Source organism: Apodemus sylvaticus, chromosome 5 (assembly GCF_947179515.1).
Source record: "Apodemus sylvaticus chromosome 5, mApoSyl1.1, whole genome shotgun sequence".
NCBI lineage: Eukaryota > Metazoa > Chordata > Mammalia > Rodentia > Muridae > Apodemus > Apodemus sylvaticus.
The window spans coordinates 96,537,760-96,554,743 of NC_067476.1; the positions used below are offsets into that span (position 1 = coordinate 96,537,760).

Sequence of the window (16,984 nt, forward strand, 5' to 3'; positions counted from 1 at the left end):
TGGCATTGACCAAGCATGTAGGTTACCAGGTATTTTCATCTTCACTATACAAGAATAAGCAGAAGCTCCTGGAAACATTTTCATGGTTTGGTAGATTAAAAAAAAAAATCAGGGTTTAGAGAGATTATATTTGCCTAAGGTCAGGCCAATGTCTAATAAAAGACTAGGTAAAAATTTGACTGTTCTCAATATCTTACATGACCTATGCTTGCTCTAATCATAAAGTAACTGCTTTTTATAAATGGAAAATGAGCCATTTATAGTGTTGCAGTATCCAGTAAAACATCCCAACTTTTATCATTACACTAACTAAAATGTTCTGGTAATATTTATATATTTTCAGCCATTCTCCCAGATCAATGGAGGTCTTTATTCTCTGTTGTCATAAAAAAAAAAAAAAAAAAAAAAAAACTTTTGTAATTCAGCATTTGGTGAGGAAAAAACAAACAAAACAAAACAAAACAACCTCAACAGATCACGTCATTACCTGCTTAGTTTCATGATCACTCTCTGGGCACACATATTCCAGGTCTCTCTTTAAAAATAGATTTCCAAGCTATGACATGTTCAAATCTGACAGTCTGGGTCTGGAGAGCTGGGGGAACACTGATCTCATGTCTTCATGTCCTATCTGCCAAAACCCCAAACCAAATGGGAAACCCCAGTTTGTATAGTAATGGCTCATGCGTTCTCATTTTAGAACGCAAACAAAACACATGTTTAGGATTTTGAAATTGGATTCTACCCACTCTCCTCAAGTAGCCCTCCCAAGTTTCTCTATTCTGTTCAGTCATGCTTAGAGAGAAAGAAAAGGGAGGCATGAGGGCAAATCTCTTTTAACTGCTACTAAAATTCCCTGATTCTCTATCATCTGTTATCTCTCTGGCCTTCACAGTGAATGAACAATTTCAAATTGAAACCCCAGTTTCAATTCTTCATCATCTTTTTTTAACTTTGACTAAATACTTAACCAGTATCCACCTTGATTTGAATTTTAGTGTGATAGAAAGAGCCAGAAAACAACAACACCCGTGCCCTACCTCCAAAAATCCCAACCCCCGCAGACCACGCAAACTAACCGTGATCACCCAGGCAGACGACGACAGTCCAGACCTGGGCTTGTTTCCATTGCTGGTATCCTAAGTCATGCCTACTAGCAGGTGGCGGGAAAATCTTTTCCAGGAAACATCGTAATACAGCAAAGCTGCTTTCCTTCTTGCATAGCCTGCTACCGTATATTCAAAATGAAAATAATTCCATGAGTGCTGTTCCCCACACACATGCCCTCACCTGTTTCCAAACTCTTGTATCAGAGAAATTATATAACCGACTATCTGGCTTGATCCTTACTCTGATAAGAAAATAGGTCAGAGTTTTACGCTGGGCATTTCCGCCCTTCATCCTCTGCATACTCAACATTTATACAAGTGTCCCGGTGCACACTGTGAGCTGAGAGCGTGGGTCCTGTAGCCTAGGAACTGAACAGTTATTCAGCATATAATTGACTTGATTTTTGGGGTTATGAGTCCATCATTTCTTTTCACTGCCACGATTAGAGGGATCTCAGTGTGGTTCTGTCTTTAAAGGTTCTTTGGATAAGGTCAAATCTATAGGGAGAGGCACTAGAGGGGAAGGCACTATGTAACTGTTCCCCATTGCAACTCTAGCAGATCAACAAGGAGAAAATAAAAGCAGTGAACACTCATGCAGCCCTGTCTTCGTGACACCACTCCCGCCACCATGTTCAGGGTTCTCATCAGAAGAGGTCACTTGTCCAAAAGCATTTAGTTCCATTCATTGTTAATTCCAGTACCACAGTGACATTCACAAGGACAGACAGTTACCTGTGCAGAGCACCTCTCAAGCCATGAAGTGCATGGAGTCAACAGGGGACCCAGCTGCATTGTAGATGAACAGAGAGCATGAACTTTTAATTCTCTAATCAACTTCAGTACACCATTATAGCTGCTGGCTGGCTGACCACACTTGTGGAACAAAATCCTAAGACATCTGTCCATTTGATCAAGAAAGTCAACAGGGCACGGAACTCAGAACTGCTGCATTAGCAGGCCTCCACTGCATATAGGAGCTAAGGTCAATCACAGCCCAGACTGGCCCCGCCAGTCTTCCTGTTCAGCTAGATGATGAACTCTAGTTCTGTTTCCCTAGTCATATCTGATAACGCTGTGGAGTGGAGACCCTGCCCTATGTCTAAGGCTCCAATTCCTCAGGTCTAAAGTGGGCCCTATTGATAAACAAGACTCCAGCGGAGAAACAGACATGTCTAACTCTTTGACACTGTAAGTTGTTACTTAAGAACGGCACAATTGGGCTAAAGTTGCTTAAGGGTTAAGAGTACTGGTGGTCAGGGTTCAATTCCCAGCTCTCTCATGGGGGCTAACAACCATCTGATAGCTCCAGTTCCTGGGACTCTGATAGCCCCTTCTGATTTCTATGCATGTGGTACAGACACACATGGAAGCAAAACACCCACACACATACAAAATGAAGCTAAGTAATTCTTAAAAAGCACATACTTTTTAAAAATTGCAAAATACTTGAAAGTTTTATTAGGCTGCATAACAGCTGTCCTTGGCTGCACGCTGCCCCACGGGCCACATGTACATGGGCGACTAAACCATTTTCAGATCCAGAGAAGAAAATATGTGCAGGTTCTTTGATAGATTGCAAAGGGCTTTCCCATGTGGCTGTTTATGTCCTTACAGAAAGAAAGGTGGGAGGAAAGGCCACTAGGCTTGAGAATCTGACAGTGTGGGTGAGAACAGATGGTTCTCCCTGCCTGGAACTCTAAGGGTTAATTCTTGTGTCTTAGGCCCCTTCGATAAACGTGAAGTATACAATGGATGAAGCCCAGCTGTAGCGTGCGTGCCCAGCATCTACAAGGCCCTGGGTTTGATCCTCAGCAGAGCTTGTGATAGAGTTTGGCAGAGTTCATGTAACCCCAGCATGAGCGAAGCGGCCTCAGGAGGTTAAGAGTTTGAAGTCATCTTGACCTGCACAGAGAGCTCAAGGCCAGTTTGAGTTATATGAAAGCCTGAAAAGAAAAAAGGGCAAGTGTGCCTTACATATTCGCTAGAAATTGATTTTAATTCTGGTTATTATCTCAGATACATTGGGCAATCAAAATTATTTTCTCTTCTGAATGAACAAATGAAACTAGAGTTGTTTTTTTTTTATTTACAAATAAAAAATATACAAAATAAAGAAACCAGCTAATAAACATAAGGACTAAACATTAGCTGGTGTCATTAAAGCCATACAGTAAGTATGAAATTCAAAAGGTAATCCCACTTAGACTTTATAAATGGAATGTCCCAGGCTGTGCTGCAGACAGGCTACTTGGTCTCTGCAGGGACAGAATCCACATCTTGTGGGGTGGTGGCTTCTGCTGCTGCAGAGACAGGCTCAGCTGCAGTAGCAATGTCACACAGGGCAGAGGTGTCTTCTGTCTGACTGCAGGCAGCTTCAGTCTGACTGGAGCAGTCAGGCTGAGAGGCTGGGATCTCTTGACTCGGGCTGGCATCTGTTGGACTGGGTGTGAGGTTAGCTTGAGCAGATGTGGTTTCTTCCTCTGCTTCCATTTCTGTTTCTTGGCTCTGAACTTCCTCACCTTCTTCCACCATGGCAGGTGGCAGTTGTAAGAAAGTCTAGTAAAAAAAAAAAAAAAAATTCCAGGTGAATGTGTATAAAGAACACCGGCTTCTGAAGCTGATCAAATTCTCGTGTTACACCACTGTTAATTAATACAGTGCTTGTGCTATGGTTTTCCAAACACTGTTAGCCATCCGATAGGACCAATTTGGCTGACTGATTTGAAACAATGACCTTAGTTCTGCTAATGCCAAAGAATACACCTACATATCACAAATCAATAAAAACCCACATGAAAAGTTATGAGTTTTAAACAAAGGAATTTTTGGTAGCGCTTCCAAGAAAGTGCAGTGGTAGGTTGGGATTAACTGCCTCATCAGCCCAGGGTTCACCTTCACAGAGGCAGCCTGTGAGGAGAGTTAATCTTAAGACCAGGACAAGGCAGGGAAGGAGAATGGAGCTCAAGCCTCCAGTTTTTCCCTGACAGCCTGGAGTGGAGCCATAGCCTCTTTCCTCCTGTGTTTTGTTAGCTAGTCAGAAATTTGAAAATATTTTAAAAGCACCACTCAGAATAGCATTGGGCTCTCAAAGCAGAGCTAAGAGATGGAGACATAGAATGTTCAGGAAGAGACAGACTTGAAATTGGTAAGGTGCTAATTTCCCCAATGACCATAAACACTCTCCCTGTTGGAGTCCCTCTGTCTCAATCACAGTGGACTTTTACAGGGCTGGAAAGCGGACACTGAGCTAGGTAGAGAAAGACTGGAACTGAAACATTCATTCTGTCTAATTTTAAGATCTGCTATGCTACCCACTGCCATGCAGGCAGCATGGAGATGGTGGTGGGGAGGTGGACAGTGTGTGTGTGCTTCTTTACTAAGTCACAACTAGGAGTCCAAAGGAGAATGAAGTAGTTGATTGAGGAGATGGCAGTCAGACTACAGAGATCCACATATGGGCAAATAAATACAACACTGCATGGAACCATGCCAGAAAGGCGCTCAAACCTAGTCTACGTGTAAACACCACAACCCAAACTGTAACTGCAGGAGGGGAGTCTTCCGTCAACTGGGGCTAAAGTAACCATTTTTAGACATATGAGTTAAAGGAAAGCAATTTCATATATTAGACATCAAAATTCAAAATTCTACTAAAGCTGGTTAAAAAAAAACAACTTACAATTTAGGAAGGAAAATTTGTAAAGCACATGTTTGACAAGGAATTCGTAGCTGGAATACAGAAAACCTCTCAGAGCTCATTACAATAAGAAACGTGAACAGACTCATCCTCTAAGAATATAGAAAGGGGCAAATAACAAAGCAAAAATGATGCTCAAATGATGAAGAATGAATTCAAAATACAACCGAATCAATGACAACGGAGCACACTCAGCTCAGTGAGCCCTCTCTCTTGCTCCTGCATAGACAGGCTTCCTGTGGTGAGTGTGGGTGAGGACGCGACACCTGCACACCCTGGGGAGATACGGTCTAGCCTAAAAACTCTGAAAACTAGACTGGCACTGTAAGAAGTTAAATGTGCATGTAACATATCAGCCAGACACTGTCCTTGGAGGTGGAAGTGCAAAGCCTTTCACAGTTACTTTGTAACATCCCACGATGGAAACAATCACTATCTACCAACAACTGGAGAAGAGCATGCAACAATATGAATGACTTAAAAAAAAAAGCCTGAGTGACAGCTGACTGAAAAAGTAAGAGTGCACACTGGATGCTGGCATTAGTGAAGTATCTAGAAAGCAGAGACTAGTCCATAATGGCAGAAATCACACCCCAGTGGGCTTAGGGAAGGGCAGGAAGCCCAAAGTGACACCAGAAAACTGAGGATAATGGCTATGATCATTATCTAGAGTAAGGTGACAGTTTCGGGGGTATATACATAAATGATAAACACAGAATGTATCAAATTGTACATTTTGAGCATGTGTACTTGATGCCAATACATATAAATGTATTAAAATATGAATGCTACATAAATAATAATATCCAACTGTGGATTCTCCGTAACATACAGTAGTACTATTCACTGTACAGAGGAGTTTCTTCTCACAGCTGGAGAAGTAAGAGTCACTCTTGAGCAAACTCACCTGATGATAATGATGGGTAGTCTGTATCAAATGCATGTACATATTGTACACAAAATTCGCCATCTGGGGCATATTTTTTATCACCTGCACTTCATGAGGTGGTCTCTCTCCATTCTAGAAGACAGCAAAAAAACAGTGAAGAAGCTAGTGAAGAAAACCCGGAGCTAGCATTTCAGCACAAGCCCATTTCTGAATCCGTAACAATCACTAGGGTATGGAAGTCATGACATCCAATGCCGGAGTCCAGAAACTACCTTATGAAATTCAGAGAAATGAAAGACAACATATTTCACGTCATTAGGTTTTAATTCATCTTTTGGCTGGTAAGTAAACTAAGAATCTTTGTATGTAAGCTAATGTCAAAGAATCAGATGAAATCTCATAAATAGAGGAACTGAATCAGCACAGTCTAAAGGCTACAATTTCCATTAGTGTCTAGAATTCAGAAAGGATCTGAAATGTTTCAGAACGAAAATACAAGAACAATGTTTCCTATTTATATTTTCTGAAGCATAATATGCTAACATTTATTATTGCTAACATGTAGCTATCAGCCATGGATGTAATATTCAAATCCCTGTGTTAAGCTCTGTAGCATCTGTCAGTTCAGCTGAGACACTGTCACAGCACAGACCCCTCACCCGCAGCACCCTGAGAGCTGGACTCTGCAAGTCTGCAGTGGGATGAGGGGACTCTCATGGATTTAAAGTTGCTGAGAAAGATCTCTGTAGCAGTAAAACAGCAAAACAACTGCAGGGAACAGATCTGTCATTCTCTTTCAGCTACTATGACAATGGATAACTTTCCTATTTGTAATCACTGATCCTACATAAAATCTTATCATTTTTTACTGTAGGGACTGATGCGGAAGTCTATCAATATAAAAACAAGTTTTCCAGGAAAAAAGGATCCCACCTTACAGTAGCTGGCATGTAACAGTAGTTAGCATGTAATGGCAAGTCTATAAAAGAGCCTGTGTAGAGCTGCAAGGTCGGCCTCTGAGCAGCACCAGGGCTTTGGTGATGCTGCTGCACAGCCCGCCCTCCCTCCCTTCTCTGTTTTCTCATAGTGGCATTTCTTAAAAACAAAACAGACAAGCAAACAGAAATGTCTTTAAAGAGAAGTAGTTAACACCACCACCATAGAACAAACACATCAAATTTATTTTGTTTGTTTTAGAGGAGTGAAAAACAGCTTTACTGAGCATATTTATAAAACTGTTTGCTTGTTTGTTATTTGGATTTCCTAGATCCCTGGGACATTTCATTAAGTGAAAAAAGTACAAGGGTGAAGTCTTCCACTGGAAGAAAACAAAGTCACACTCAGAACATAATCCGGGATCTGCACTTTGTGTGAAAGAATCTGAGAACAGACTACAATATAGCTTACCCTACAGAGAGGAGTGGAAGGAGAAGTGTCAAAGAAGGAAGAGCCTACGGAGAAGGAGTCACGGTGAGAAGGGGCAGAAGGCGGTATTCGCAGTCCAGGAGGTTGTGCATGTCTTCCCTGGCCCACCTCCCCGAGTGCAAGAACTGAACCAGATGACTCAGTTCGCTTACAGGCTGATGGGTGAGAGGAGGGGCTGTGGGCTCATTAGAACATGGACTCTTGCTTGACCGCCTGCTTCTGCCTACCTGATATATGACTAACTTTTCTTACCCTAAGAAAGCCTGCCAAGCAGATATGGTGCTTAGATCAAATGAGAAAATAAATGTGTGTAGTTGATTCCAGATACATATTAAGTTTCAGGACTTGTTAGAAGACATTACTTTTATATAATTTGGTTCTTTGGTGTAAAGAGCATTTCATGTCAGTGACTGGGTATTCTCCCTAAGGTGGTCAACTGTAAGAGAATCCACTGTCCCTCTGGGCATACTGCTCTACCCAGTAATGAAAGGCCTACCTTTCTGGAGGTTGGGAAAGGTTCTGTTGGAATAATATGCAAATGCAGTGGGCGGGCAGTGAGCTGGCTGAAAGCAGGAGTCAGCTCAAAGCAATTCTGGAAGAGGGATACTCTAGCGAAGATGTAAAGGCCAAGCCTGGCTCTTGACATGGCTACCACCAAGCGACGCACATCCCTTTAGGAAACAAAATAATTAGTTCAAAATTAATAATGTACATATGCAGTCCCTCACCTTGTTTTACATAACCTACTGAATTAAACTATTGTAATAAAATCCTTGAGAACATAATAACAATAAAGCAAATCAGTAATATATTGATCAGTAAACCAAGTGAGTGCTTCATTGTTAATGCCTTGTTAGTTATTGGGCATGTGTGCCCATGTAGGAGACTAACCAATGCACTGCATTAGAAGACCCAAGGAGCCCCAGCAGAACCATATGGCTCCGTACAGTGACTGACTACTGCATAGTTATCATCACTATGACAGTCAACTTCTATCACTTTTCTGCCAACAAATTCCCAGGCTCTATCAAGGAAACATTTTCCTTTCTAGGAAATTTACCAGTTTTATGTACGAGTAAAAATTTCTTTTGCTTCTTTTCAAATTCCTAATGCAGAGTTATGCAGAGATCCCAAATGGAAGTGTGGTAGCTTCAGGATGTATGTGTGTATGTGTGTGTGTGTGTGTTTGTGCGTATGTATGTATGTATGTATGTATGTATGTATGTATGTATGTATGTGTGTATACTCCTAGCTGGTAAGTGCTAGAATTCCTTAGCATTAGTTATTTCACAGAAATAGAAAAGAACATGTAACAATGCTATCTAGGAAGCAGTGGGGTGGTGGAAGAAGGAAGTGCCTTAAGCTGTTTTTGAGGAATCACTGTCCCACTGTGTGGCTTTGTCACATCCAGGAGGGTCCAACTCTGTCTCTATCTCAAGCAAATACACAGCACTGTCCAGGTCCTTGTGAGCGGACGTTTATCAGTCTTTGGTACTGTAGCGACTAACAGGTTTTTACAAGTGTGGTCCGCATAGCACAGGAGAAGAGTGGAATTGACCTTTGGGTATATTCAGGTAAAGGCATCTTTCCAAGTTATTTGACTGTGTCTCACACTGGGCTCCAAACTCCTCAAGGATGGAAACTGTGGAAGCTAAATTGATTCCTGCATATCCAGAAGCTAGCACACTGACAGATAACAGAAGGATGAGGGTGTCTTTAATTAGGAAACCTGCAGACGCATGCCAATACTGAAATCACCTTTTGAGTTACCCCCTTGTCATAAGCATTTTTAAATTTTCAAAAAATTAGGAAGAGATCACTACAGAATTCAAGTTACTGAATTAAAAAAAAAAGGCTTATTTTCTTTGAATGTGTATGGGTGTTTTTTCTGAATATATCTAAATATAGGCCTGGTACCTGCAGAGGAAGAGGAGGCCATAGCATTCAAGCATTCAAACTTGAAGATGAGGGGTAGGTCAGCAATGATGGCCATTCAGACAGTAGTTATGTCAGTTAGGGAGACCTAACAGTATGCTTGAGACCTCAATAAGCAAGAATAAGCTAACTTATGGCTATCATTTTGTAACAATTTCTTAAAACACCGTTGTCTTTGGTTCCTCTTACATAAAGACGATCAGTCTAATAGAATCTGACCTAAGCTCCAAAGAGCTTTGGACTTAATGACAATGTATGAGTGTTTGGAGAGCCTACTCTCTATATCCATCGAATAAATTAAGACAATGAACTCTGGCTCGCCTGAGTTTTGCTAGTAAGTCACATGAGATGAAGATTTATATAAAACCAAACGGCTGCTTTGTAATAAGAAGATATTACTCCCATAAATCTCTAGTACATAAATACATCACAAAAATGATAAAAATAGGTTATTGTTAGTTCGAACCATTCTTGATCCTGGGAGAACAAATGGATCCTTTATCCTCTCGTGAAGCTGAAAGATAGTGGAGGGAGGAAAGCCGGAAGCCTTACATGCTGAAACATGTCCCAGGAGAGGCCCCTTCCCCTTTAGCTCCTTTGATTTGGACACTTATTTCTAACAGATCCAAGACTATCAAGATCCTATGGCAGAAAGTTTTCTCTGCATGTCACTGACTGTGAAAGAGCTACACTTACGACATTATAAGTTAAACATTTAGTAGTAACAGCACTGATAAACTACATAAGGGATCTGATGTTATTCCTGTATACAAAAAGCTGCCACAATGATTAACTATGGCAATTAATTGAACAAGTCTAGAGCTACTTTGTCACTGAAGCTCAAAACAGACAGTAACTTTAGACTGAGGATAAAGCTTACGCCCCACATACCTCAAATGGCCCACAGCCCTGGTCCGCACTAGAGAAAGGAGGATATAATCATTCTGTTGACCTTGGAATCTATCAACAGTTGTCACCTAGGAAAAGAAGGTGGGGAATGTGGTATATTTTCAAAAGCACAGTAAGGCATTATCCTACCAAAGTACTAGAGACAAGCATCTTCACTTTAAAATGATCTCAGAAGAAACCAAATCATATCAACCCTAACAAGTCAATGAGTGTCACTAATGCAAGGTAAGCATCCTGGACGATGTCCTCCTGCAACTCACACTCATGTCTACAGACTTGTCCTGAACCTGCAGCCTTCCTCCACTGGACATATCCTGCTTTAGAAGGCAGGCTATGTTCACAAAGTGGAGTCCCAAATACTAAAAAATATAGCAGAGTATACTCACTTATTAATCAATGTGTGTCCCTAGCAATTGTCCATAGCATTCTTGTTAAAGTGAAAAAAAAAAAAGTCTTGATAGCACTTTTTACTATGAAGGGAGGTTCATTAAGATTCTAGCCACTAAGTTTAATTCTTAGGCCTCCATCCCTGTTCTATGAATTCAACAAAGCTTACTGCTTCTGTTACATAAGTCACCATTTACGGTCCCTCCGATTTAAGGAAGTCTATAAAACACTTCTTTGGAAGTAGACTTCACAGAGGTATAATTTATGTACAATGAGTGTTGACAACATAAACTCCCATACACTCCCACACAACCACCCCCTCCACAATGCCCACCACCTCGCCCCACTGTAAACAAGCAGGCAACTTCCTGCTCCAGGCAGTGCCTGATCTACTCTCCTTATTTTCTGCAGGCTCTGCACTCACACGGGTAGAACCACACAGTCTAAATGCAGTTTGTGTCAACAGCACGAGGCTTCTGTGGCTTCTCCGTGTTGTACAGAGCTGCTCCCTCTGCCCTGCTGCTGAGCATGTGCCTGCTAATGGGCACTAGATGGCCTTTGACTCTAGGGGTATTTAAAATAAAGCTGCATTGGATACTGCAATACTTTTTGTGGGCATGTTTTCATTGTAGAAAGCAGAACTGTCAGACTTTAACTGTATGCACGACTTCATGAACTGTTAAACTACTTTCCAAAGTTTCTGAATCAATTTATATCCCAGTCTCCAAGTTCCAGGTGCTCCACTGCCTGATGCTTTTACAATTTTTACCCATTCTCTTGATGTGTAGAATTCTTATTGCATTTTTTAAAAATTATTTTATTTTATTCAGGATGTCATGTAGTCCAAGCTGCATCAAATTTGATATATAACTGGGGACTGCCTTGAACTTCTGATCTTCTTGCCCCCACCTTACCTGAGTTGGGATCCCAGGCATGTACCACAGCTCTGAGTTTAAGTGGTGCTGAGGAAGGCACCGAGGGCTTTATGAACACTAAGCAGGCCCTCTAGATTGAACTGCACCCCCCTTTCTTACTCTGTTTCCATTTAGAGCTTCCTGACAGCTAGTGATGGAAAAGACGAAATTACAGGGAAGCGATGCTTTATTGACTACTTGTAGGTCTTGTATGAAAGATATCCAGTTCACTTGCCCTTTTTATATTAGTCTGCCTTACTTAACAAGGCTCTCTACAGTTATAAAAATCGGACATTCTGAAATAAATCTTTGGTTCTCGTGTATAGACACTATACATGAAAATTCTATTGCTATCCTGACCTTCTAGAAAGTTTGTCTGTGAGACAAAGTGGAGCGATATAAACAACATATGATAAACACAAACTTTTCCTTGACAAAAAGATGAATGTGAAAACACATTACATTTATAAAACTACCTTGTTTGGTCTTCCAATCAGTGGATTATTTCCACAGCGCCTGTTGATGATGTCCCGAATCAGGTGCTTCTGCCCATTGTAGGTTGTTAGGATACTGATCTTGTCTGCAGGGTAACCAAGCAAGCACATGTACATGAAGAGGGCCACTACATACTCTGCCTCTCCAAGGTTCTGTAATGCAAGCACAGCCATGGTATACATTAGCTCCCCTTTGGTTATACTTCGTAAAGTGGCTTACCTATCCATCAAATACTTATTTTTGAGCATACCTTAAGTGAAAAGTTAATAGGTAGATATAAGTTGAAGGATAGTCTTTTTCTTGTTTATATTGATAAACCCTTGATGTTTGCAATATAGGACATAGAGTTATCAACTAAGAGGTTGATATTCCTGGGGCCACAATGATCATGATATATAGTCTGTATATTGTACTAAAACTTCTGGTGTTCCAACAAATATAACTTGAAGGGGTAAACTACCCAAGGAGTCTGTATAATATCCAGTCTAACTAGATGGAGATCTAGCAGTGTTACAGCTGACTGCACTGTGCTTTCGTAGCCTCTCATGCTTCCTGATGTATCTGTGACTTTGTTTCTGTTGTCTTCCGGTTGCCACCTGAACTGGACTCACCTAGGTGAGAAGATGTGCTCTCAATCTGGTAATCTGGCTTACTGCTAAATGAGAGATTCTGGTTAAAGATGGGTGAGATAAAGCTTAAAAGCAAGGGCTTTGCTGAACTTCAAAGTAAGAAATCTGATCCCGAGCTACTTAATCCAGTTCAGTAGAGGCTGAGATCAGGCATGATGGGAAAGTAAAGCAGGAACATTGCACACGACGGAAAGACAAAGATAAGAAGCTAGATTCCAGGCAAAGGCAAGAGGAAAATTACTGGCTGGACTTCAGAGACACCATTTATATTCAGGTTCCTGGTGACAGACAGTCTCAATTATCTCTTTCATTTAAATTCTCTAGTTCTTTGGAAGACAGGAGACAAAAGAAGCCGCATGACTGTGTAAATCTCCATTTTCTATATTGGTAGCAAAACACATTTATCCAAGGATCAGCTCTAATATAGATAAAAGAACAAACCAGGGACCATGAAAATGACCTTATATAATAAATGCTAAGGCTGAATAAAATCCAGTTTTGAGTATTCAGGTATTTTGGGCAAGATTAATGTACTGAGTTCTCAGCAAATAGAAGCCAGTTTTTTGTTTTTTTTTTTAACTTATGTGAGCAATGAAGACTGCTTAATTCGCTGCTCTGCCTGAGTCAGATGTGAAGTTTAACAGGAAAAAGTGTATTTTGATGAACACTTCAGAAGCTAGGCCATATCAGTCACAGTTGCTTCAACTAAGGGACTTTCACTAACTTTCCATCTATTCTCCTCTTAGAAGCTAAGTTTTAAATATGTATTACTTAAATGTACAGTGATCATATTTGGGCAGATAAGGTTTTTAATACTTCAGAAATACATTTAACAAAAACAATCATCATTTGAGAATGCCCTTATTTCTTGATATACTGAAACCTCACCCAGAGACAGAATTAACAAATAAGGAAAGAAATGAGTAACTTGGATGATGTTTCAGGTCCACACCGTCATGTGGATCAGGCAAGTACTCAGAAACACTATTAATGAAGCCAGTAGGAGACAACCATCAACTCCCAAGCCACCCTCAAAGGCAGGTATCATGAAACACGTGTCTATTGTGAATAAGACTCTAAATGCCTTACCATTTAGAGGTCGTATTTGTTCCTAGGCTGTAAGTATATAAGAGAGTAGCTTAAATATTTCAAATGGAACAAGAAAAATATTTCAGTATACTGTCTTTATAAACTCATCGGGGACCAGACAAGGCTGCCCACTCTCTCCCTATCTATTCAATATAGTACTTGAAGTCCTAGCCAGAGCAATCAGGCAGCAAAAGGAGGTCAAAGGTATAAAAATTGGAAAGGAGGAAGTCAAAATATCACTAGTTGCAGATGATATGATAGTATACTTAAGTGACCCCAAGACTTCCACCAGAGAACTCCTAAAGCTGATAGACAAATTCAGCAAAGTGGCTGGATATAAAATTAACTCAAGCAAATCAGTAGCCTTCCTCTACTCAAAGGATAAACAAGAGGAGAAAGAAATTAGGGAAATGACACCCTTCACAATAGTCCCAAATAATATGTCATACCTAGGTGTGACCCTAACAAAGCAAGTGAAAGATCTATATAACAAGAACTTTAAGTCTCTGAAGAAAGAAATCAAAAAAGGTCTCAGAAGGTGGAAAGATCTCCCATGCTCATGGATTGGTAGAATCAACATAGTAAAAATGGCCATCTTGCTGAAAGCAATCTGCAGATTCAATGCAATCCCCATCAAAAATTCCAAATCAATTCTTCACAGATATACAAAGAGCAATTCTCAAATTCATCTGGAAGAACAAAAAACCCAGGAGAGCAAAAACTATTCTCCACAACAAAAGATCTTCTGGGGAAATCGCCATCCCTAAACTCAAGCTCTACTACAGCGCAGTAGTGATAAAAACTGTTTGGTATTGGTATACAGACAGGCAGGAAGATCAATGGCATAGAACTGAAGACCCAGAAATGAACCCACACACATACGGTCGCTTGATATTTGACAAGGGAGCTAAAAACATCCACTGGGAAAAAAAATAGCATTTTTAACAAATGGTGCTAGGTCAACGGCATGCATAAAAAAGACCCATTCTTATTCCTTGTACAAAGCTCAAGTCCAAGTGGATCAAGGATCTACACATAAAACCAGACACACTGAAGCTTAGAGAGGAGAAAGTGGGGACGAATCTTGAACACGTGGGCATGAAAGGATAGAAAATACAGCCTAACTCTAATGACCCCAAGAAATCAGGAGTTTAAAATGCTATCTCGCTTTGTTAGAAACTAGGTAAAAGGTCACATTCCAGAGCCCGCCCTTTGTTTAGACCTAGCAGAAAGGCCTTGAATAGGTGATCCTGGCCCCATAGGGTAACTGGAAATGGGCTAAGCTTATCTTGCTTCTGTAAACTTACGCCATTACCCCAAAGCAGGAGTTCACGCAGCTGTAGACATTATAGGAAACTAATTGGTCCACTGAGCGCGGGGCTCCGATAATTTAAACTGATTGGCCTAAAAACTATGGAGTGGTACAAATCGATTGGCTCACATTTCTTGGGCTCTCCATGCTAAGAAATGATTGGTTTAGGGCTGGAGAGATGGCTCAGCTGTTAAGAGCACCGACTGCTCTTCCAAAGGTCATGAGTTCAAATTCCAGCATCCACATGGTGGCTCACAACCATCCGTAAAGAGATCTGACACCCTCTAATGGCGGCTGAAGACAGCTACAGTGTACTTACATATAACAAATAAATAAATATTAAAAAAAAAAAAAGAAATGATTGGTTTGTGATTTGCGGGCTCTGTCATAAACTTATAAAAGCTGTCGCAATTCAGTACTCGGGGTCCATAGTCCTCTACCCTGCGTGGTGCACGGCTATGGAACCCAGAATTCTGGAATAAAGAAATCCTCATGCTATTGCATTGAGACCGTTTCTCGTGAGTGATTTGGGTGTCGCCTTCCGGGGCGTGGGGTGCTGGGGCACCCTTGGTTTTTGGGGGTCTTACATTTTTTGGTGCGTTGGCAGGGAAGTGCGATTTCCCTTCACACGCGAGAACCAACTCGGAGGTAAACTCTGGAATGTGTGTGTGCCGGCAATGTTTTCATTCTAAATGTCCTGAGTGTTTTGAGTGTGGTGCTGCTGTGTATGTGCCTTGGTTTCTGTTTGTTGGAATAACGGAGCAGATGAGGAATCCTGTTCCATGGTTAGTTCACAGCCGCCACTGTGGGTCGTAAGAACCCAGGGGCAGCGGAAGGGAACGCTCTAGGCATGCAGGCTGTAACCCCGGAGGACGCTTCGAGGGTGAGAGACAGTCAGGGGAGCCTGATTGTGGTTTTTTGGAACGAAGGGGATGGAGTGCTCCTTCTACTGAAAAAAAAAAAAGTGGATGTGGAATCCCATGCGGTCAGAGGTTGCATTTGGCGGCTGTTTAAATACAGACGCGGACGAGTGTGTTTGGAACACTTGGTAGTTTTGTGTGTCTTTGTCTACAGTTTGACCATTAGACGGTACCGCGGGTTTGTTTTCTGTCTGTCTCACTGTGTCTGAAAGCTTTTTGTTTTTGTTTACAAGCTTCTGGGGGCTCGGAGAGTCTGTCTGGTGCAGTGTGTTCTACTGGCTGTGGCTAGAGTTGAGACCGCGGGGGTCTAGAGGAAGCTTTAGACCCAGGGGAGCTGAATAAAGCTCTCCTCCATCTGTAAACAGCAAGTCAGTAATGTCAGAAGCCATGTTCTGCTGGAATCTGGTATCTGGTGTCCTCTAGAGGCAAATTGCCTGATTTTCCTTGCTATGTGTTCTTGAATGTAGAGGCCAGACGGTGGCAGGTCAGGCTGTCTATGTGGTGTTGTTTTGTATTGTGTTTTGTGTTCTTGGACTTAGACGGACGATATTATTTTGACTTTGACTGAAAAGCAACTCTGTCTATGGTGCTAAAATCAGGTCACATGACTCAAGCATGCCAACTTAGAACAAAAGGAGAGACAACAATACTTGGACTCTGACACCCCCTGGCGAGGAAAATAAGTCTTGACAAGACGCGTAATGCAACACCTGCGAGAATTTTGGGTTTACGTTGGTACAAATGGCTTATTTCTTTTATTTTAACTTGTTTAAATTGTTATGATCGATGTGATGTTAAACTTTGTGGTTATATTGCTCCTCTGGGAGAGAGGTCAAAATAAGGGAAACCTCCAGGAGACTAGATTCTAAAATATTAAGTGAAAAAAATCTGTCTTTGTGATACTAAAATCTTTATAATTGTTATTAAGTTTAAGGCATAAGTTCTTATTTGATACAGGTTTTATTTTGATACAAAATCAAGGCTTTCGTTGGTATAAATACTAAATTTGAAAGTACAGGATCTACACCCAGTTCTTTGTTATTACTGAGCTGAGATGTGTTTAAGTCTATGAGTTTAGGGCTAAATAGAAATATAAGGCTCTGAGTTTATTGTTAGGGTGTTTTCTACGTTTTAATCAGAAATAGCTGAAGACAGTTTAATAGACAACAGTCCACATTACTTTACATAGATAGTTGGATTTCAAAACGTCAAAAATCCATAGTATATGATGTTTAAGTCTTAAAAGCTATGTTAAGCTTTCTCTATATTTT

General features: G+C 41.0%; 1 protein-coding gene across 2 annotated transcripts in view; it reads right to left on the bottom strand.

Moving 5' to 3' along the window:
• Positions 1 to 3,178: 3,178 nt before the first annotated feature.
• The window catches only part of Aqr (aquarius intron-binding spliceosomal factor), an 80,804-nt gene continuing 66,998 nt past the window's right edge, over positions 3,179 to 16,984 (bottom strand). The window contains exons 31-35 of one of the 2 annotated variants that reach the window (XM_052183181.1): positions 11,745 to 11,915; positions 9,950 to 10,035; positions 7,620 to 7,794; positions 5,717 to 5,830; positions 3,179 to 3,668 (exon numbers count right to left, since the gene is read on the bottom strand). In XM_052183181.1, coding sequence (XP_052039141.1) covers positions 3,357 to 3,668; positions 5,717 to 5,830; positions 7,620 to 7,794; positions 9,950 to 10,035; positions 11,745 to 11,915 — 858 coding nt within the window. In that variant the 3' untranslated portion in view covers positions 3,179 to 3,356. Of the gene's footprint in view, positions 3,669 to 5,716; positions 5,831 to 6,779; positions 7,038 to 7,110; positions 7,150 to 7,619; positions 7,795 to 9,949; positions 10,036 to 11,744; positions 11,916 to 16,984 lie in introns of those variants that run through there. The other variant, XM_052183182.1, reaches the window with a different exon arrangement.